At 53.8% G+C, this 20,843-nt stretch overlaps 1 protein-coding gene across 2 annotated transcripts; it reads left to right on the top strand.

The window, feature by feature from the left end:
- The first annotated feature begins 784 nt into the window (after window positions 1–784).
- Window positions 785–13,785, top strand: ST3GAL2 (ST3 beta-galactoside alpha-2,3-sialyltransferase 2). 2 transcript variants are annotated; one of them, XM_059857214.1, is made up of 8 exons: window positions 785–891; window positions 8,771–9,040; window positions 9,130–9,555; window positions 9,670–9,863; window positions 10,095–10,274; window positions 10,456–10,501; window positions 10,646–10,765; window positions 11,037–13,785. In XM_059857214.1, exons 3-8 carry the CDS (start codon window positions 9,223–9,225, stop codon window positions 11,208–11,210), a joined length of 1,047 nt encoding a protein of 348 aa, XP_059713197.1. In that variant the 5' UTR covers window positions 785–891; window positions 8,771–9,040; window positions 9,130–9,222; the 3' UTR covers window positions 11,211–13,785. The 2 variants fall into 2 exon arrangements, with proteins under 2 accessions (XP_059713197.1, XP_059713196.1); XM_059857213.1 differs by lacking the exon at window positions 785–891 and adding an exon at window positions 8,455–8,598.
- The last annotated feature ends 7,058 nt before the right edge of the window (window positions 13,786–20,843 follow it).

The following is a 20,843-nucleotide window of genomic DNA, read 5'->3' as shown; positions in this document are numbered from 1 at the left end:
CCTCCGGGGCGCTCTGTGCTGAAGGACTGCAGTTCCCAGCGTGCACTGCACGGACCCCTTAAAGGCGCAGCCAGCCCTGTACTGCTTCCCCCGTTCCCCCATCTCGGGGGGCTTGCAAAGGGGGAATGGGGGTTTGACGTTTTCTGCCCTAAAACGGGTTTCGGCGGCAGTGCGTACCCCTAAGTGCCCTGCGTCACCCCTGTCACGAGTGCGGCTCCTCGCAGGGTTCTCTGCAGATAGAAGGGGTGCCCAGTCGGGGGGCGCGGGTGTCGGTTCCCCGTGGGTTGTCAGGGTGGGTGCCCGGTGGCTGCTGGGGTGCGATCGGTACGGGGTGGGTACTGGGTGGTGTCGATGCACGGGACGCGTCCCGGGATGGGTGCCGGCAGATGCCGGTGCGCTGAGTGGACACCGGGATGGATAACGGGGATGGGTACCGGGGTGCCGATGTCCGGAGATGCCGGTGCGCCGGGTGGGTACTGGGATGGGTACCGAGCTGGGTATCGCACTGGGTACCGGGGGTGTACAGGGGGCTGCCGATGCGCCGGGTGGGTACCGAGGTGAATGCTGGCGGCTGAGTACCGGGGGTTCCGATGCTGGGCGCCGGGCTGGGGGGTACCGATGCGCCGGGGTGGGTCCCGGGCTGGGCACCGGGGTGGATTACTGAGATGCCGGTGGGAGAGTGGGCGCAGGCGGCCCCGCTCTCCTCCTACAAGTCCCACAAGCCCCTCCGGGAAGCCCAGGACTACATCTCCCAGCCTGCCGGGCCAGTCCGTCCCCCCCTTCCCCCCCGCCCCGCGCGGCACGGCACGGCACGGCTCCGCACGGCGCGGAGGGCGGTGGCGGCGGGGCCCGGGTGAGCCCGGCGGCGGAGCCATGCCGGAGCTGAGCCAGGTACCGCGGCGGAGAGCGGCCCCGAGGCGGAGGATGCGGGCACGGCCCGACTCGGCTCGGGATGCCGGTCCCGGGGAGGCGGCGGGGAAAGCGGGCGGCCGGGGGGGAGCCCGCCCGGGAGCTGCCCCGCTGCTGCGGGCTGGTCCCGGTGCTGGGAGCTGGCCTCGGGCAGCACCTCTACGGGATGCGTTGGGTTCATCCCCGCTGTGGTAGTCCCGGTTGCTGGTCCCGGGGCTGGGTGCAGGTCTCGGGGCTGGGAGTATCCCCCCGGGGTGCAATGGGTGCTGAACAGCCCTGGGAGGATGTGCCATCCCCTATCTAGGTTGCATTGGGTTCTGGGTGCTGCTCCCGGTGCTGGGTGCTGCTGCCGGGAGCGTCCACCCGGGTTGCATTGGGTTCGGACCCAGGAGGTTCCGCTGGTCCGGAATGCTGGCCCGGGCCCTGCGGTGCGGTGCCCAGGGAGGGTGTGCTGGCCCCAGCCGCGGTGTGCAGCTCGGGGAGCAGCTCCAGGGTGCTGCCCGGGCAGGATGTGCTCGCCCCGGGGAGGATGCTGGCCCTAGCAGGGCTGTCGAGGCTGATGGAGCTGCTCCCTTCCAGCCGTGTGCCCTGGGATCTTCAGGGCAGAACCGGGGGACCAGGGTGGGAGGGCTGGCTGCGAGTGGCCCCAGTCCCTACGAGTGCCAGTGTGCAAGGTCCCTCAGCAGCAGTGACACATGGCTGCGTGACACACGGCATCCATTGCATGGGTAGTGGCAGCCAGGATTTCGCAAACAGCTTGAACGTCCCTGGGGACAGGGTAGAAAACTGTGTCACCGAGCAGGGGATGTCCTTTGCCTGCTTCTTTGTGTGTGTGGGGCCACTAAGGCGGGCACTGGTGTGAGATCTTATCGGTGTGCGTGTCCCATTGTTTCAGGGAGTTTCCCTGGCTGAAGCACGGCTGCCAGAGGGGGATTGACACCAGAGCCCGTATGTCAGGGCCTGGCGATTCAAGGGGTCCCCACCTATTCCGGGGGCTTGAGTGCTGCTGGCGCAGGGGGAAGGCGAGGTTAGCTCAGGCTCCAGCTGCAGAGTCAGAGCACCTATTCCAAAGCTCCCAAATATTTCCCTAGAGTGAGGGCTTCCCATAGCAGCTGGAAAATATTGGGGGGAGGATGGATGGCACTTTGGCAGCGTGCAGGCTCAGACTGGAGGAAGGGCCACGTCCCCGCCTGCTGCCAACAATCTTGAAACGTGTCTGGGGGAAACCAAATCACACCAAGCCCCAAAACTTGCTGAGCCTCCCTCCGGGAAGCCGTGTGGGCTCTGAGCTGGTGAAGGCAGTTTTGCCTAGGAAAAGGCTCTCCTTTTTGCTAGGAAAGGCTCTCCTTTTCCTAGCCCTTAGCAGCCGCCCCGGCCACATCGTGGCCAAGGCGGTGAGCGCCAACGGGAAGTTCCTCAACGCTTTGAGCTTGCTTTTTCCTTTCTTCCCTTTTCTTCCCCTTCTGTCAGAAGCAGAAGTCACGGCCTCAACGGGGAGGATTGGGCTGGGGGGTGCCTTGCCCGCCGCCCCCCCGGGTGCGCGTGCCCGTCTGTCTGTCCGTCTGTCTGTCCCCATCTGGCAGCGACAGCGGCCCCGCTGCCGGTTGTGTGCGGCAGCTGCCTGTCCAAAGCGCTTCCCTCTCATGCGAGGAGCTCATGGCGGTTCTTGGGAACGGCGGGGCGCGCTCCGCTCGCCGCCCACGCCTCGCCGGCGCCGGAGGCAGGCGGAGAGAGCGGGCAGGGAGAGCCCCGGCTGCCGCATGCTGCGGGAACGCTTGAATTTTCGTGCCCAAACAAGCTCCAAACTGCCGCTTTTTGGGGAAAGGCCCCGATGGCGCGGAGGGCTCGGTGGTTTTGCTGCGGGCTCTCGGCACGCCGGATGCCGCCCAGTTTGGCACGCCGAGGTCCCGGCAGCTCGATGGTTTTCATCTCTTCCCGTTGCATTTCATTTTTGCACGATTGCAAGCTGTTAATTGCTCTCCAGTGGCTTGGCCGGCTTCAATGCTTCTTCATGAGCCAGGATTCATCAGAGCCTGCCTGACCCCGCGGGGCTGGGATGTGATGGGAGAGGCTGGGAACCTCCTCTCCCTGCCCTGCTGGGCTCTGCACCGGGCTCTGGGGTGTCTCTTGGCTTCATGTCGCTCTTTGCCACTGGCATCTTCCAAAAGCTTTATTTGGAAAGTGCAAGTAATTTGGGTCCCAGCTCCAAGGCAAAGTTCCCAAAGATATCCCCAAGACTGCACATGGATGAGTGGTGAATGGGTATGAGAATTTGTGCGTGTGTGTGTGTGTGTGTGTGTGATTTTTTTCCTTACGGGATGGATAGTTCAGTGTTTGAGCTCTAAAATAACACCCTCAACAGTTGCTCTTGGGAAACCAGAACAAGCTGCAGTCACTTTGCTCCGGGTGCAACCGTGTCCCCAGCAAAGGACTTTTGATCTGCAGCAGTAATTGGGCTAATTAGGAAGCTGCAAATGCTCCCCCTTCTCCCCAGGTGTCTGAGCAGAGCCCCAGCTTGTGGAGAGAAGTCAGGGGCTCTCGCCAGTGGAACTGCTCTAATTTTACATTTAATGGGAGTTCTTGGCTGTAACTGGGCTGTGCTGGGATTGATGCCCTCCGGCCTGGGGAGCCTTTCGTAACTTCCTTGCGATGAAATCTCATAGGTGCAATTTCCCTAACGAGTTCAATGTCCTCTCAGTGCTGCCTGCAGGCAGAGCAAACCAGGGTGGTTTTATGGGCCACCCGCAGCCTGTGCCGAGGTTGCAGTTCTGAGCTTGGGTTCTTCCCCAGGGGAGAGAGGGCAGCTGTGGGTACAGTACCCATCAAACCGCCCTTAAAAGCCAAAGGAGAACCTTTGGTTTTCCACCACCTCCGATCCTCAGTGCAGGTGAGATCCAGGGAGGAACACAGGAAAGTGCAGGGCCCGTGTCCCAGCTCGCCTTCCCCGGGCACAGGGCCACAGCCGGCAGCGGCGCCTCCTGCTGCAGCATCCGCCTGTCCTGCACTCCTGCACATATTTTCCTGGTGAGGCATCAGGCATGAACCTAATGGGTCCAGGCTGGTAAAAACATCAGCAGTGTGGAGGGGAAGTGGTTCCTTCCCAGCGGCAGGGAGGCTCAGGGTGCTGCCGGCAGCTCCAGATGCTGGTGGTGACAGGAGAGCAGGGGCCCTGCCCCTCCTGGGGAGTGTGGCTGCCTGTGGTGTGGCCACGTCTTCACAGGCAGCTGAGGCTGCAGGGAGACTGGTTCAGGGGTGTCTGTGGGGTACAGCCCTGCTGTAGCAGGCAGGAGGGGGGACCAGGCAGACCCTGCTGACCCCAGGCTGCAGCTGTGGGAGGGTGAGGCAGAAATGTGGCCAGCAGTGGGGAGCTGGCTCCCCATGGGAGCAGATGGCTTTGCACGGGGACCTGGGGCAAAGATGGGAGAGAGGAGCAGGCAGTGGTGGGTGGCAAGCCCCAGACTCTGCCTCCACTGTTCTGCTGGGTTGGTTGGCCAAACCTGGCTGCTCAGTGGGACTCAGCTTGGTGGCACCTGGTGTGGTGGTGCTTGACCTGGGGTTCAGTGGTACCCAGCTGTGTGGTACCTGAGCTGCTGGTACTTGAGTTGGTGCAAACTGAGGCAAACTGGGGGTTCTAGGGTGGGTGTTTGAGGTGCAGAGCAGCTGGGCTGTCTCTCAGTTCTGCAGGCATTCAGGATCAGGGAGGAGATTTCCGCTCTCTTCCCTGCCTGTCCTGCCTCAAGGAGGGAGCTGCTGCTCCTGGCACAGAGTTGAGCATGACAAGGCTGTGCTGTGAGCATGGCCTTGGGCTTATCAACACCCCTAGAGTGCATGGTCCCTTGTTCCCCCTGGGCTGGGGAGACCCAGAATGGCTGGCAGAGGGTGGGAGAAATGGCACTGAAGAATGCTCAGGGACATCATCCACACAGGCTGGTACAGGTGGCTGGGTAGTCCCAATGGGAGTGTGAGCTGCAGGAATGGGCATCTGCCTTGGCTGCTTCTGCCAGTGTGAGTTTTGGGGGAAGAGTGCCCACCCAGCATTGCCCCATCAAGCAGCACAGGGTGCTCAGGCTGGTGCAGTTCCCTGAGGGTCACACTGTGGTTGAACCAAGGGGTTTGGAATGCTGCTGGACCAGTCCCTGCAGGCCCATCTACCAGCAAGGGTGGGAGCATTCAATTCTGTTTTCCCACTTCAGGCATTCCCCTGCGCCCCTAAATCCCATAGGAGATGGCCTCAGCATGGCTGGCTCCATCCCAGCTCTGTGCTGGAGATTTGGCCTCCACGCTTTTTCCTGGCCCTGTCCCAGCACTGAGGGATGAGCCCGAAATAACCCCTCTGGAGGCCAGACAAAAGGAGAGGCTGGAATTGCTGCCACTGGCAGCCAGGGGTGCGAGCAGGGTTTAAAACATGGGAAACCCGATTAACTTGGCTCCATTAGCTGATTGAGCTGCCTGATAGGAGTATGATTAATTAAAAGGATGAAGAATTACTTACCAGGTCCTCGTTGCTGTTGGGATGTGGTGATGGCTTAATGCATGAAATTGGCTTCTTCCCTTAGTACCTGGTGCTTGTCTACTGCCAGCCATCAGTTCTTCATGGCATCACCCCATGGCAGGGACAAGCGTCCCTGTGCCAGCACCGGCTCTGCTCCCTGCTCCCTCTCCCATCCAGCTTCCAGGGAAGAAAAAAAAAATCAAGGGGAAAATATAATCCCTCTAGATGGGTGAAGCAGGAAAGGACCTTCTTAATTAACTGCAGTTTTCTCGCCAAGCCTTGCTTTGGCTTTGGAAGGCCAGTGATGCAGAGGGACAGGCTGTGGGCCCTGCCCGTGCTGCCCCCGGCGGTTCCCGCGCGCTGCTCCCAGCTAACGCGAGCTGACGGCCCCACGGAGGCAAACGGCTCCTCACACTCTGCCTGGGGGCTGCAACCTCTGGCAGTGCTGGGGCCATGGGCAAAAAGAAATTGGAATGGTTTTATGACTTTTTGTAGTAATCCTGCTCACTGAAGTCATGCCTGAAACAAGGACAGGTCACTACTCACTGTTTCTGTCTGGCATTGAAGGAGGTGGGAGAAGAGTCGACTCAGATCTGTTCCTTCCCTGCCAAAAAACCCCAACCCTAATTCTCAGGTTTTCAACCCATGGCAGAGATGCCAGTCCAGCCCAAGGGGGGGCCCTGTGTGCTTTCTCCTCCTCCACCTGCAAGAGCCATGCACCACTCTAACACCCTTTCAATGCTTTCGTGGTGGCAGAGGTGATGTCTCTGCACAGGGACCATGAGATGAGTAGCACCTGGTCACACAGGGTGGCATTTCCCAAAGACTCCTGGGAGAATTTTCAGACCATTCATCCCTGGGAAGAGCAGCAGCCAGTGCAGACAGTGCTGCCACTGCTCCTCCACTCCCCTTCTCTCCCTGCCCCAAACACTGTGACATCCCATCTCCCAGTGATGGATCCCTCCTTTGCCCACCCTGCCATTTATTGGCACAGAAATTCATGCCAACAACCCCAGGATAGCTTAGAAATGATCAAACAAAGCCAACGAGTCCTGGAGATGCTGAGTGGGGATGTTTCGATGGTGTTTTGTCTGACAGGGAAGGGGCAGGCATCCTCCAGGCCCTGGGGCTGTTGGTCACATCGCTCTAGCATTCATCCTGAAATGAAAGATTATATGATTGGAAAAAACCATCAACCTGTAAAAGCAGCAGAGCAATTTGCCAGGACCTTTTAATAGCCTCGCTTCATTATCTCCTGCAATCAAAAAGAAACTTGTGTTTGATGAGTACATGGTCCTCAGGAGGCAATTTAGGATCCTGGGGATGAAATTGGGAATAGAATGGTATTTAGTGGCATCGATGAGTTGCCAAGCTTGCTCACCACAGAAGAAATCCTGAAATCCCTTATTAGTTCAAGAAGGAAACATCCAAATCTGGTGCAAAAAGCTCCTGTAAGTGGGGTTTTATTTGTGGAGGTGGCTTGGATTAGGATTGGGCAGGGAAGGCATGGATATTGCTGGGGTATGTTGGCCTGTGTGGGTGCCCTGTCCCTGCTGGGGGCTGTGAGGACCAGTGCATATGGAAATAGCTGCCAGCTCCTGCTAGGAAAATGATGACTCAAACCAGCCGCTGGGATTTAAGGCTTCTTTTACCGCACATGAGCTGGGCTGGAGGGAGGCTTTCCTCCCCCTCTGTGGTTGGGGGCAGCTCCAGGAGGCCCCAGGATGGGGGCCGAACAAACTGTGCTCCAGATGGTGTCAGGGCTGGGATGTATCAGGCAGGACCAGGCTGGGCTGGGGAGCCGGAAAGGGATTTTCCCCCTTTCACCAGGAACAAAAATAACACAAGCACGTGATAGCTCATTTCCTTTAGCCTTTAAAAAGCCTCGTGGGATGGTAAGCAGCGGGAGCAGGGGAGGGGGATCAGCCCATCCTGCTTGGTGGCCCTGCCGTATTATAGCTGAAGAAAGCCCCAAAATTGACTTTTACCTACGAATCTTTCCAGCGTTTTGCGTCTGGGGGTGGGGGGTGTTATAGCTTTTTACTGGCTTTATTCCAAACTCCCTAAATGCGAAAACCCTCTGTTTAACAACCACCCTGCTTTTTCTGCTGGCAGCAGCCCAAGGAACTGATTGCAGTCGCTGCTGGCCATGCGTGTGCCATGTAGGCGTGTTAAAACTCCCTGCCAGAGCCCAGGAAAACACCTGAACCGGGATGTGCCTTCGGTTTTTGGCTCTTTCCTTTAAAGACTGTCCCCACTTGAACAAATATTTGACAGGGGGTTAATGGTTTGGGCAGGAGGTGTCCGTGCCTGGCAGTGCAATGGGCTGGGGGAGCCCTTGGGGTCCATGTTATCCTCCCATCCCAACAAGGAGGTTTTTGGGGGCTTAGCAGTCTATTCCTGGAAAGCAAGCCAGCGTTTTCCAGGAGATGTTTTTTTCTAGGGAAGAAGCATCGTGGTGCCTGCCAGCTCCTAATTAGTGCTGCCGGCCTCGGCACTGGCTTAATTGGGGCCAGGGCTGAGCCGTGGAGGTGATGCCTCTGCCGGGTTTTGCCTCGGGGCGGGGTCACCCCCTCCCCAAAAAGGCCTGGAGGGGAGATCATGTCTCCAAACCCCTAGGATTCTGGATCCTACTCCATCTCAGTGACTGGGTTAAAAGGGGATTTTCAGCCTTTCTTTTTTTTTTTTTTTTTTTTTTTTTTTTTTTTTTTTATGCCTTGGCCAAGGAGCGCTGCCTGGCTTTGCCCACCCCCTGCTCGGGGGGCTTGGCCGCTCCTCCCGCCCCTCCCCGGGCGCAGGCGCCAGCACCTCTGCCCTGGCTATTTTTACCCGCCAGGATCGCGAGCGAGCGAGTGACCTTCCCCAAGGGACGCTGCCACTCGGGGGGGACAGTCCCAGCGTCGGTGCCCGGGGTGCCCGTCAGGCTGCGGAGCGGCTGTTTCTCGGCTGTTTCCCGGTTGTCTCGGCGGCGGCGGCAGCCGGCGAGGAGGGTTTTGGAGGGCCTGCTTATGGCGTGATAGAGAAGGAGAATTTAGCCTACAGAAAGGAGCCGCTTGTTCGGCTCTGGAGGCGAGTTCATGGCTGAGCCTTTGTCTGGCAGAGACAGGGAGGGCACAGTCCGGGAGCTGCTGCGAGTTCCCCAGGCACGGATAGCGATGCCAGCATCTCAGCTCCCTGCGCCTGCTTGTCCCCTTCGGGTATGGCTCGTACCCTACATCCCCGTACCTGGGACGGGCTGAGAGGCATTTTGGGGCATTCAGTGGGGAATAAAGTCCTCAGCCCCCAGCACCCTCCGCCTGCTCGGCGCAGCCCCCCTCTGCTGTCCGGATCGCCACCCCTTGACGCGCCGTCCCCTTCTTCCCGCTCTAGGCCGGTGTCGTGGTGGCCGTGTTCCCGAGCCAGCGGCTGAGGGCAGCGTGCCAGCGGATCAGCTAAACCCCGGGGATGATGAGCACCGTGGCAGCTGAGCGCCAGCCGGGGCCAGGACCTGGAGCAGCCGCCGGGGCGCGGTGCCGCGGCTGAGGCCGGCGCGCCGAGCTGTGCCGGACCCCTCAGCAGATGCTCCCTGCCTGGCACACGGAGCCACCGGGGGCCCTCGCCGCGGCCGGACAAGGCGGATGGAAAGCTGCAGCCCAGCAGGTAGGAGCCCGGTGCGGTGGGTCCTGGGAGGTTCTACATCCCCCTCCTCACACCGCCACCGCAGGGAGTTACAGCGCTCGTTCCTCCAGGGAGCCTCGCTGGCCGGCTGACGCCCTCCCGCGCCCTATGCCCGCGCCCTATGCCGGAGCGGGCGCCCTCCCCGGCTCAGCCACCCGACGACCATGAAGTGCTCGTTGCGCTTCTGCTTCCTCTCGACCGCCTTCCTGCTCGTCTTCGTCATGTCCCTCCTCTTCACCTACTCCCACCACAGCATCGCCTACCTGGACCCCGGCGGGCTGGGCGGCATCCACCGGGTGAAGCTGGTGCCCGGCTATGCCGGGATGCAGCGGCTCAGCAAAGGAGGGCCGTACCCTCGGGGCTGCTCCTGCCGCCGCTGCCCGGCCGAGGAGCCGGGAGCCACCGACTGGTTTGATGGGCGCTATGACGGCACCGTGTCCCCAGTGTGGACCAAGGAGAACATGGACCTACCACCCGACGTCCAGAGGTGGTGGATGGTGAGCGCAGGGGCGAGAGTGCCACGGTGTGCTCTGGCACGGGGGCACAGATTTCCCCTCCACCAGGGAGGGGGCGCTGGCTGATTCCCCCCTGCCCACCTTCCCTCCTTGCAGATGCTGCAGCCCCAGTTCAAGTCCCACAACACCCACGAGGTCCTGAGCAAGCTCTTCCAGATTGTGCCGGGCGAGGATCCGTACCGCTCCCGTGACCCACGCCGCTGCCGCCGCTGCGCCGTGGTTGGGAACTCAGGCAACCTTCGCGGCTCCGGTTATGGCCCGGAAATCGACGGGCACGACTTCGTGATGCGGTGAGAACCAGACAGCACTGCCAGGGCCCTGCCCACCCGGGCACACAGAGACATGGGGTGATGCTGGCACCACCGGGTGCTGGGATGAGTGGGAGTGAGTCCAGCCTTCCCTCTCCCCTGGGTGGGAAACTGCTGCTTGGCAGCATTCAACAGCTCGTGGGGATCACCTGTGTCATCTGCAAGGCAGGGGGCATTGCGACAGTGGTGCCATCCTCCCTGCTCTCTCCCCAGGATGAACCAGGCCCCCACGGTGGGCTTTGAGGGCGATGTGGGTGGTCGGACTACACACCACTTCATGTATCCCGAGAGTGCCAAGAACCTGCCTGCCAATGTCAGCTTTGTGCTCGTGCCCTTCAAAACCCTGGACCTGCTCTGGATCGCCAGTGCCCTCTCCACTGGCCAGATCAGGTTGTAAGTACCAAGTGGACACTGGCAGCACTAGGCTGGTGGCTCACCTAGCTCAAGGACAGCTCACCTGGGAGTAGTGGGGATTCATTGGTTCCTCCCTCCAAGAGCCCCCCTTGGCAACTCAGGCTGGAGCTGGGGGCATGGGACCCCCAAGAACTCAGCTGCCTCTCCACTCTTTTCCCAGCACATACGCACCTGTGAAGCCTTTTCTGCGTGTGGACAAAGAAAAGGTACGTGGAATGCACTGCCAGGAGCACCTGTATGGCCTCTGTCACCTCATCATTCCCCAGGGTTCCCAGTGCTCCTTCACGGGGTCCTGGTGCCAAAGGGAGCATAGCTGGGGCTCCTGTGCTCACCCTGGTCTATCCTCCCAGGTGCAGATCTACAATCCTGCCTTCTTCAAGTACATCCACGACCGTTGGACGGAACACCACGGGCGCTACCCCTCCACTGGCATGCTGGTGCTCTTCTTTGCCCTCCATGTCTGCGATGAGGTGGGTGATGTCTCCTTCAGCTGGCATGGAGTGGGTTTGCTGAAGTCCTGAACCTTACAGGGTTAAGGAAGGAGGTGGAATTCTTTGGGTCAAACTGCAGCAGTCACTATGGTTGCCTGACACCACAGTGATGGGCACCCTTGAGGGGTGGGAAGGCTGTGCAGGAGGATGGGCACCTTTGAAAATCACCCCAGGAGTGCAGGGGTTGCTGAGATAAGCGTGTCCCAGGCTGGTGGGGGGTTCTGGCTCACTCCCTCCCTTGCTACGGCAGGTGAACGTCTTTGGGTTCGGTGCTGACAGCCGGGGGAACTGGCACCACTACTGGGAGAACAACCGCTACGCCGGGGAGTTCAGGAAGACGGGGGTGCACGATGCTGACTTCGAGGCACACATCATTGACATGCTGGCCAAAACCAGCAAGATCGAGGTTTACCGGGGAAACTGAGGGCTGAGTCTCTGGCTTCCTGCTCCAGCAGGTCCTGCTGCCTGCAGGGGCAGAGGGTGAGGGACTCCCTGGTGGGCTCAGGCAACGAGCACGTATGGGCAGCGCAGTTCTGCATTGCTGACAGAGCCACCGTGGTGGCATTTGGTGCCTCCAGCAGCCAATCAGGTTCAGAGCTAAAGGAGACTTTTTGCTTTTTTTTAATTATTATTATTATTATTAAGAAACCCAGCTGAGAAAGGATTTATAAACACAATCAGCGATTGACCAGGCGGCAGGGGTGGCTGCCTTGCATCTCTCTACAGTCAAACCAAATGCTGCTCTTTTTAAAAGAAGACAACCCCCCCTGCCCCGAAGCCGTGTGACTTTGGGGAGCCCCTCGAGCATCACGTCCAGGCTGAGGGGGCTGAGGGAGCTGTGGCGGCTGCGCAGCCTCACCAGTGGAACCAGCTGCTTTTTTCCTTTATTTTGGTATTTTTCTTTTACCCTTCCTGGGGCACCTGATGCCGTCGTTTCTCCAGGGAAGGCTTCTAGCACAGAGGCAGATCCCAGCACACGGATCCATGGTGGGGAGCCAGAAGCTTCGGGAAGCTGACCATTGCCTATACTCTGCTGCAGGCTGACAACGGCTGGCACAGCTGTGCAGGGAGATGAAGAGGAATCTCAGCTTTGGGGTGCAGCATCCCTGCTCTTCTGCCTGAGGACTGGGGAAGGGTAGGACAGATTTCAGGAATGACTGTACAGGAGGCAGCTCAGAAACCTACATGAGCAGCAGCCTGGTCACTCTTGCTGAGCTCTGCAGGCAGTTCTAGGATGCTCAAGGGGTTGTGGGATGCAGCAGGGTCAGGGAGACAGGATTTCCTTGCTTTCAGGCTGGGAAGAAACAGATCAGAGATTAGTGGGTGAGTGAACTGCGCTTTTGCTTTTGTGTTGCTCTAAACAGCTCTGGTGAGAAGCTGAAATCCCAAAGTCTTTGCTCCTTTTGCCAGGGTGGTGCTTGGTTTACACCAGTCTGGTACCGCCGGGGCCCTCAGGGTCCCCAGGGCTTCCTGGGCTGGACAGGCAGCCTATGACATGGGATGGGGAGATGCTGAAGGAAATTGCCTCCCCAGAGGTGTCATTAAAACCACTTTCTTTAGGTCAATCAGGTGGGTTTTTTTTTTTAGGAGATGCTGAAAAGCTCAAGAAAAAGGCAACCATGGAAAAAGTCCCCCAGAGAGGGACCCTCTGCCTGCACAGCCGGAGCTGAGAGTGGAGCAGGGGCTGTGGGGCAGTGCCCCTCTGGGGAAACTCTGCCCATGCTGCCTTGCTGGTTGCAATAGTTAATTTGAGGAACAATCACTGTAGGGTTTTTTGGGCTCGGAGATTTTTTTTTTACCCTTTTGTATCTGGCTTTTCTGTAACAGCCTCTTACCTTTTTCTCCACTTTGCTTTGGTTGTTTTTCAGGGTTTTCTTTTATTTTTTTGAGGTTTCTCTTCAATTGTGAAACACAAGGGTGTGGGTTGGTCACCTGGAGCAGGCAAGTCAGCAGCCTCTGGGCTGGGGAAATTCAGCTTTTCTGTTCACAGGGATTTAAACTCCTGAGTTTTGTGGTGGGTTTTGGTCTGTAGAAGTGGAGCCGCCCTGGTGCAGGCAGCCCCGAGCCACAGGACATAGGCTGCTGCAAGCCCTGCCCTCCACCTTCCTGGGTGCTTTTTGCTGATTTTTTGTTTTGTGGCTTTTTTTTTACGGGGAAGAAAATTAAAAACCACAAAACCACGAGCAACAATGAGTGCCTTGACCATCTCCCATTGGTGACGCCTGGCTGTGCCCGTGCTGGCGGCAGGGACGTGGCCGATGTACCTGGCAGTTGTACCCACTTCCTTCCTCGCACCACACTGGATCTTAGCTGGGCAGCGCTGCTGGGAGAGAGGGACACATCCAGGCCAGCACCCCGGTGGCTAGAAAGGCCAAATCCAGTGTGATGAGGCTGGACCAGCTCCTGTTGCAGCTGAGCAGGGCCAGGCCTGACAATCACAGGGTGAGCGGTGACGCTGGGTACCAAACCCAGGTACCAAACCCTCCAGCAGCACAGTGCTGGCATCCAGCGTCAGGCGCGCTTGCGGCTCCTGGCTGCCCTGACAGTATTGGTTTTTTTTGCTAACTTCCTTCCCCTGCTCCCCTATTCTCTGTTTTAATTATTATTATATTATTATTTTTTATTTAAGCTGTCCCACTAGGACTCGCGACCACTCGTGTCTCTCTGGCAGGGCGGCCGCAGGCAGGCGCGTGCTGCACGGCCGGCGCACCACTGTACTGTACATAGAGGAGCTGTAGGCACAGGCTATGGGCAGGGGGGGCAAGCAGGGAGGAGGTGCCCGGGCTGGCCCACCTGACAGAGGCTGTCTGCATCACACAGTACCTGATCTGAGCACCTCCTGCCCCACTGGGAGAGGGAGAGACCAGTGCTCTGAGCTAGGGCTAGGAGCAAGGCAGGCAGCTTGGCCCGTAGCCTCTGTGTACGTGGGTACTTCTGCACACAACTGTCTTAAACCAACTGGTTTTTTTAAAGTCAATAAAAATCATGCATCAAATCTACTTGGTGGTTTTCTTCTGATAGCTCTGTCTACTGTGCCTTTGCCTGCACCCAAACCTGGGCATTGGTGGGGTCAGGAGAGAAGGGAAAGGGAATGAGAGAGCTGCTGGACCATGAAGTTGCTCTGCTCTCCCCTCCTCTCCTGGGCCAGACACCAGCCCCGAGCTGTGTGGGGCAGGAGAAGGACCTGGCCCCATGCCAGCCTGGGTGTCCAGCAGCAGAGCCTCAGCACAACCCCTCCAGCCTGAGCCCAGGAGCTGGTGATGCCACTGCTCACCCAGACCCCACATCCATGTCCCAACCACCCTGGACCCTAAAACAGAGGCTTTGGTCCCATGCAGCCCATGTCCCTGAGCCCCACCACAGCAGAGGGAATGACTTGAAGGACATAATTTTGAATGTGAATACAGGTAGAGGCAGGGAAGGGACTTCCCCAGGGTGATGCAGCAGGCCCAGAACTCACTCCAGCTCCCAGGGCTGGACCATTCAAGAAGCCTAGTGTCCCTGCAGGATCCCACCCAGACAACCAGGGGCATTTGGATTCTGCCACACAAGGGTCTTGCATAACTAACGGCAAAAATCAGAAGTAGTTAAAATGCTTCTTTATTAATATACAAACCTAGCAACATTTAAGCCAACCAAAATATGAAATGAAATCAAGCATGATATAAATACAGCATACATGACAAGATGGCCTCAGTGGAGAGCAGCAAACTCACCCTGACTTGTGTGCTTGGGAACAACTGTCCATGTCCTCTGCCACGGGGTCTGGCAATCAGAGCAGCTTTGTCTCTCCTAAACCCCTCCAAATCCAAACTCAGCAGAGGTGAGACCACTGTTTCCCTCGAAGAAAGAGTACCTGGCATGAGCCTGCTCTGACCCCACACTGCAAAGGGATTAAAGAGCCACCCTGTACTGCTGGAGACAAACCTGCTGTCACCTGCTTGCCAAGGCCCTGCGAGGGCAGAGGGGATGGGGAACCATGCTGCTGACATTGCTCCTTGCTCTGTCCCACCTCAGCTACATCCATTGCACAGCATTCACAAACATAAGGCACTAGAAGAATGTTTTCACAGGCTCAAACTTCAGTTGTTCTTAAAATTCTGGCAGCAGCATGCATCAGAAATCTTCCCAGTCCTTTTAAAATCTGGTCTCGGGAGACAAAAGCATGAAGGGGGGTTTGGATGAGTGTCCTGCTGCAAGCCTGACCAGGAGATGCAGGAGAACCTGTCAAAGACTTCAGAGATATTAATCTACCTCTGGTTATACTGGAAGAAGTGAGATCTATCCCACTACAGGAAAAGGAGGGAACTTTAGCATGGAAAAAACCTTAGTGGTGCCATGGTGAAGGGCAACAGCAGTTTTTCCTCCAAAGCACACAAAATGGATCAGGTCCTAGCTGGGATGGCTGACAGCTCCCAAGTATCTGCTCTGCTTGTAGCAGGTGTCAAGGATCTGTGTGGGAAGATCAACTGTTACCAGTATTAACAAATCAGTAAATATTAATGTGAACACTTTCCTCATTAGAACGCACACTCCTCTTTGCTGAGAATTCCTTACTCCAAACAGGTGGAATCTCTAACAGAACATCAGTCCAGCAGGCCACACCTGCAAAGCAGCTCTTGCTTGTGCTGTAATCCAGAAGCCAGCCTGACATCAGTAATCCAGCCCAGCTCTGAGACAAATGGGAGATGAGAAGTCTCAGAGCCATCTCAGCAAACACGACAGGCAGTAGCAGATCCCCTCCCCTCCCGCTTCTCCCGACTCCTGCCTGCAAATGTCAGCTGGTTCAGCAGGGAAGCGTTCAGGCAGAGAATTTTGTTTCCTTTAATGCAATGGGACACCCACGGAGTACTCTACACCAGCCCAAGCTTCTTTAGAGAAAGAAGAAAACCCATTACACCAGAAGGAATAAGTGAATAAATCCATTTGGGGGGGGAACAAACAGGAAGGTGCCAGCCCAGCAGCTGGAGAGGCACAAGGGCTCCCAGCTCCATACAAATTCCAGTCTCACATTGCAATAGCAGCTTCCACCATCCTCCAGTGCTTGCTCAAAATTACCATCTCTGGGCACACAGCACACAGCTTTCCAGGAAGGAAATCAAATGGCAGGCACAGCTAGTGCCCAAACACCTCACCTAAAGCTTTAAGGCATTTATAAATATTAATTCTTTTTTCCTCTCTCAAATGCAAGGACTACTCATGCCAAGGGCTATAAGCACACTGCTACAGCCATAATACTGAAGGAAAGTTTAAAGTGCAAAGAAAATTTTCAAATGCTTTTTAGTGACAGCTTGAAGTCATCAGATGACACCAACCCCCACCTTTCTTGAGTTTTGTTCCATGACTGCCTTTTTTTTTTTTTAACAGAAATCCAAACAATCAATTAAGGAAAACTTAGTTTTAAACAGGAAAACATCCCAAAACAGGCAGAAATTATTCTGACCCAGCATTATAATAAACTTGTTTGGGAAGCCAAATGTGAAGGTTGTGAACATTTTGCTCACCATTATCAGCAGCCAAAAGCTGTATTTTAAATAAAAATCACTTCTTCCCTTGCAAGCAACTCCCCATTCCCCTGACACAGGAACTACCTCATTTTTACAGATCTCTTCCCAAAATGTCACCATTCTGATCAAATGTGCTGGAAGGATGAGTTTGGTGATGTCAGTGCTGTACCTTTACAGCTACAAGAATGTGCCAGGGAGACAAAAGTGCTCCAGGCAATCAAGTGCACACAGTTCCCACTTCTCCTGTGTGGAACCATTTCCTTTATCCCAATGAGAAGGGCAAATGTGTGCTGGGAAATAAGTGCTAATGCTGTCCCAACTCTGCCTAGAGCCAGGGCTCTCACTTGCCCAGCATCAAGGCTGCGGAGGAAGATGCTCCCTGAGCTGGGAATTGAAGCTGATCATCTCTCCAAGTCTGGGCTTAAGGAGTTGAATAACGAGCAAAGGATCAAACCTTTAGTGCACCTCTCCTTCCACCTCAGCTCAGCCACTCCATCATCCCTCCACCAATTTTTATTTTGCCGTGCCTCACTCTCTGATGGCAAAAAGACTAATGCACTCAGCCACCTGAGGAAGAGACTAAAGAAGTGTTAAGGAAAGTGGGAAAATCCTGGCACAGGGAAAGGGAGGGTTATATGATGGGATTTACAGCAACCACAAACCTGCCTGGAGTTCTGACGCTGGTATCAGCACCACCTAAAAGTTGAATAAGTTAAGTTGATGCAGAGACACAGGGCTAACCTGGCTCCGATGACAAAGCATCAGGTAGAAGGAAGAGAAGAACCTTGTGCATGAGAAATTCTACAGCAGCAGAGTTTGGAGGTGTTATAGGAAAAGCAACATGATCAATGGCAACTGAAATGCAACAGGAGAAAGGAGGAATCCAAGCTTACACCAAGATGTGGAGATGCAGTGGAAGCTTTACATAACCTCCCTTCTTTGCCACAAAATAAGAAACTCTAGAGCAAGGCCTATCAAATCTAGTTACTGGAGAAAACAAATAAAAACTGAATCTGGCAAAGACGGATATGAAAATGGCTGTAACACATCCTCCTGAAACAGAAAACATAATTCTAGAAATAGACAATTAATTTTATCTTCATGTTAAATATGAACCATATACTCCCACTTTACTAGTACCAGTTTTACTCAAGCCTTGCATTACTCACTCAAGGACTAACAAAACAGGATAGATTAGGAAGGGGCACAGCAAGGTTAAGACAATATAATAGCTCTGTAAAAATCATTTAATGGAAGGAATCGCTATGTCTTCCCTAAGTTCCCTTGATGGCACTTGGGCAAGCCAGCCCTTCCTTTGGATGCATATTTAGATGGATTTACTGGCTACCTTCCCTGCAAAGATGCCTCTATGAACAGAATCTACAGAGGTGTTCCCATTCTGGACAGCAAGACTCAGAGAACTGGTAACAACCCTGTGACTGATACACACAAGGTGCAGAGAGCAGACCTGCAGCTGCTGCTGCAGCACAGAATGAGGCCATTTCCCCTTTTACTGCCCCAGAGAGAGATGCTATTTTTGTGTTTCCCCATCCAAGGTTCATAGTCTTACTGTGCAGAATAGAACAAGCCACCTTTTTTAGCAAAAAGCATTTTAATACAGTTTTAATGATGAGAATCAGGATGTAGAGTTTTACAGTTTCTGTTATTTACCATCTTAGATGTAAGACTGTGCTACAGCAGCTTCGAAGATCTGAATTTTAACTTTCTAATTTGAAGCTATACTAAAGGTAGCAACTCTTAAACAGATTTAGTTGTTCTTTTTTTAGGCACTCTACTTTAATCATCAGATAAAGGGATTAGAGTCTTACATCACTGCTTAATACCTCAAGATGCAAACTCCACGCTAGAAAGATCTTCCTCCAACTTGGTATCACTATTTTAAAATGTGATCCAATTGTCCTCTTGACAGGTGTTCAAGTTGGTAAAGGCAAACTATTCTTTACATTGCAAGTTTAAAAATAGCTACACCAGAAATTAAATCGACTAAGCCTGAGCAGCAATTAAAGACCTCTCAGGTTCTGATATAAAACAAGAAGAGAATTCATAGCAGGGAAGGTCGGAGTAGGCGTTAATGAGCTGTAAGACTGGCAATTACCAAACCACCCAAGTCTCAAACAGCAAACACAGCGTTACACAAAGTGTTGCTATATCTACCATCATGGTGGAAAACTATTTCCACTCTCTATTTTTGGTATGGAAAAGTCAATAGATCTAGACGTAAAATAAACCTTTCATACATAAAATAAACCTTAGCAGACATAATGACAAAAGTAGCTCATAAAACACAATTTTACTGTCAGAACTGCTGGAGAAGAGACATCCATGTATGAAAAGTTGCCTGAGAAACGAGCAGGCACCATTAAATTAGGGAAAAGGAAAAATAATCACAGGAAGAATATAGTGCAGCTGGAATGAGTGGTTGGTAAAGGACAGCATGCTCCGAGCTTTCCAGTTTGGTCTTAACTAATTCTAACTCTGTAGAGAACTGAACAGCTCAAGCTAAAATCTCTCTTCAGCAGTTTCAATACAAACTTCAGCACACCTTGGCCCTACACTTTGCCTTCTCCTGAAGGAGTATCATGCCTTACTCAGCCACAACAGATGGTCAATAAACCCTAAACAGAAGGGCTGTTCTAAGAAGCTCTAAGAACCCTATACAGAAGGGCTACTCCACATCCTAAATATCACATACAAAACTCTTTCTTTGGTTGAATGCCTGTTTCCATGGATAAGGAAGGCGAAGCAGTGCCCCATAAAACCAACGGAGAAGGACCAAAGTCCTCCCTGGTACACACGGCCAGCATGGGAACAATGGGATCATGGTATCTCTCTAAGCAAAAAAAGATATGCAAGAAGTAATAATTATAGAGTTTAAACTGCTATTAGATGCTTTATGAACCTTTCATTTCAGTGATTAATTCCAACATACCAGGCAAAATTTCAGTTCAGAGAGCAATAATAGGGGAATTTGGCAGAAAATGACAAGCAGGCGGAATCTCGCCTACAGCAGCTGCGGAGAGTACTCTGGGGCTGCCAGATCTCAAAAAGCTGTCCCAGTGTGGTTATTCCTTTTCAGAAACTGGAGAATTCTGCATATCAGTTCAGAACTAGGTTTGAAATCCTGGAAAAAGCTACACATATCAGTGGAACTCACCACAGACAAAGGAATGCATGCTCAGAGGAGTGATATCTACATTCAACCTACTATACCATATGCTCAAATCCTAAATTCCCTTACAGTTTCCTGAACTGGCAGCCACAGACTCAACTGAAGGCACAGCTTAAAGCAACTAAAGCAGAAGAAAGCAAACTTAAAACAAGAACCAGGGGAGCTTTTCAGCTCATATTTACATTACTGATGCTCACCATTTAACTGGAAAATAAAGTGTCCAAAAGTGGTTCTAGACCATAGAGAAAGTGTTCACCATAGCTAATGGGGCAGACAACAGTGCAAGGTTGTGTTTGAAGTCCAAAACAGATGCCAAAGCAGAAAGACTACGAGAAGTATGTGGTATCAGAGGCAGGGAAAACATTTAACAGATCTTTTTCAAGTAAATGAAAAGCATCTTGGGTTTTGATTGTGCTCAAAATATGAAGATGATGCAAATGTGCACAAGGCAATTCAGCATTCCCCCATTTCTTTACCATTTACCATCAGTGATTGAACTGGCAAATTTTGACACCTGAAGAAGGGGTGAATTTCCAGCTGCACCATCTGGAGTATCTGTATGAGAAACCAGATGCAAAGAGCAGTGCTGAAGAAAAGCACCTTATAATCCCACTACCATGCTCCCTTCACTCCCTTATTCAACCCCTTCAGCTGAGGTACTACTGAGAGGCAAAGAAGTGCAACAGATTTGAGGAGGAAAGCAGAAGACAAATTCTTGAGTCCAGCAGGAGCTGCTGAGACATTTCCTCACCACCAGCAGAAAACCCAGTGTTTCTCATACCACAGGTGAGACGAATGCTGTGTCTTTTCCTACCATTTCAAAATAACCACAGGCAGCTAAAACTACAAGATAATATCCCCTCCTGCTGCTCAAGTTCCCCAAACCAACACAAGTTCTCCATGAACCTTGCCAGATGAGTTTGACCAAGTCACATAAACAAAGTGAAAGACAATCCCCAAAGAGACTATATTGTGCAGCTTAAACAGAAGCAGCATTTCAACACTGCTATTTAACATTAAACACTAACATCTATTCTTGTTAGAAATCAGTATTCTTGCTAATAAAAATGAAAAAACAACATTCCTTTATAGAATTGAAATGCACATGTTGATCTTTGACTATATTTATAGAAGGCCATTTACTTTCAGCGACCCCACACAAAAAATTCAATCCCACCAACAATGCACTTACCAACACTACTGTCATCTCAATACTCTGATGTTAAATCTACTCCCCGCTAGGGAAAAACCAACGTGGTGGACAAAGGAGGGCAGTGACAGGCTGGACAACACCAAAACCTGTCTCCAGGCTGTGCTCACACAATGCTTTTGTCTCATGCCAGTGAGGTAGCTGATCGTT

This window comes from Haemorhous mexicanus, chromosome 12 (genome assembly GCF_027477595.1).
Source record: "Haemorhous mexicanus isolate bHaeMex1 chromosome 12, bHaeMex1.pri, whole genome shotgun sequence".
In the NCBI taxonomy this organism is placed as follows: domain Eukaryota; kingdom Metazoa; phylum Chordata; class Aves; order Passeriformes; family Fringillidae; genus Haemorhous; species Haemorhous mexicanus.
The sequence above is the reverse complement of the archived record's forward strand: the minus strand, read 5'-3'. Positions and strand labels throughout refer to the sequence as shown.

What these genes read in the sequence shown, in the direction of transcription:
- ST3GAL2 (XM_059857214.1), top strand. Translation starts at nt 9,223, where the DNA reads ATGAAGTGCTCGTTGCGCTTCTGCTTCCTCTCGACCGCCTTCCTGCTC. An exon ending in ACGTCCAGAGGTGGTGGATG is followed by an intron (nt 9,556 to 9,669) that starts GTGAGCGCAGGG and finishes CCCTCCTTGCAG; the next exon opens with ATGCTGCAGCCCCAGTTCAA. An exon ending in GGGCACGACTTCGTGATGCG is followed by an intron (nt 9,864 to 10,094) that starts GTGAGAACCAGA and finishes CTCTCTCCCCAG; the next exon opens with GATGAACCAGGCCCCCACGG.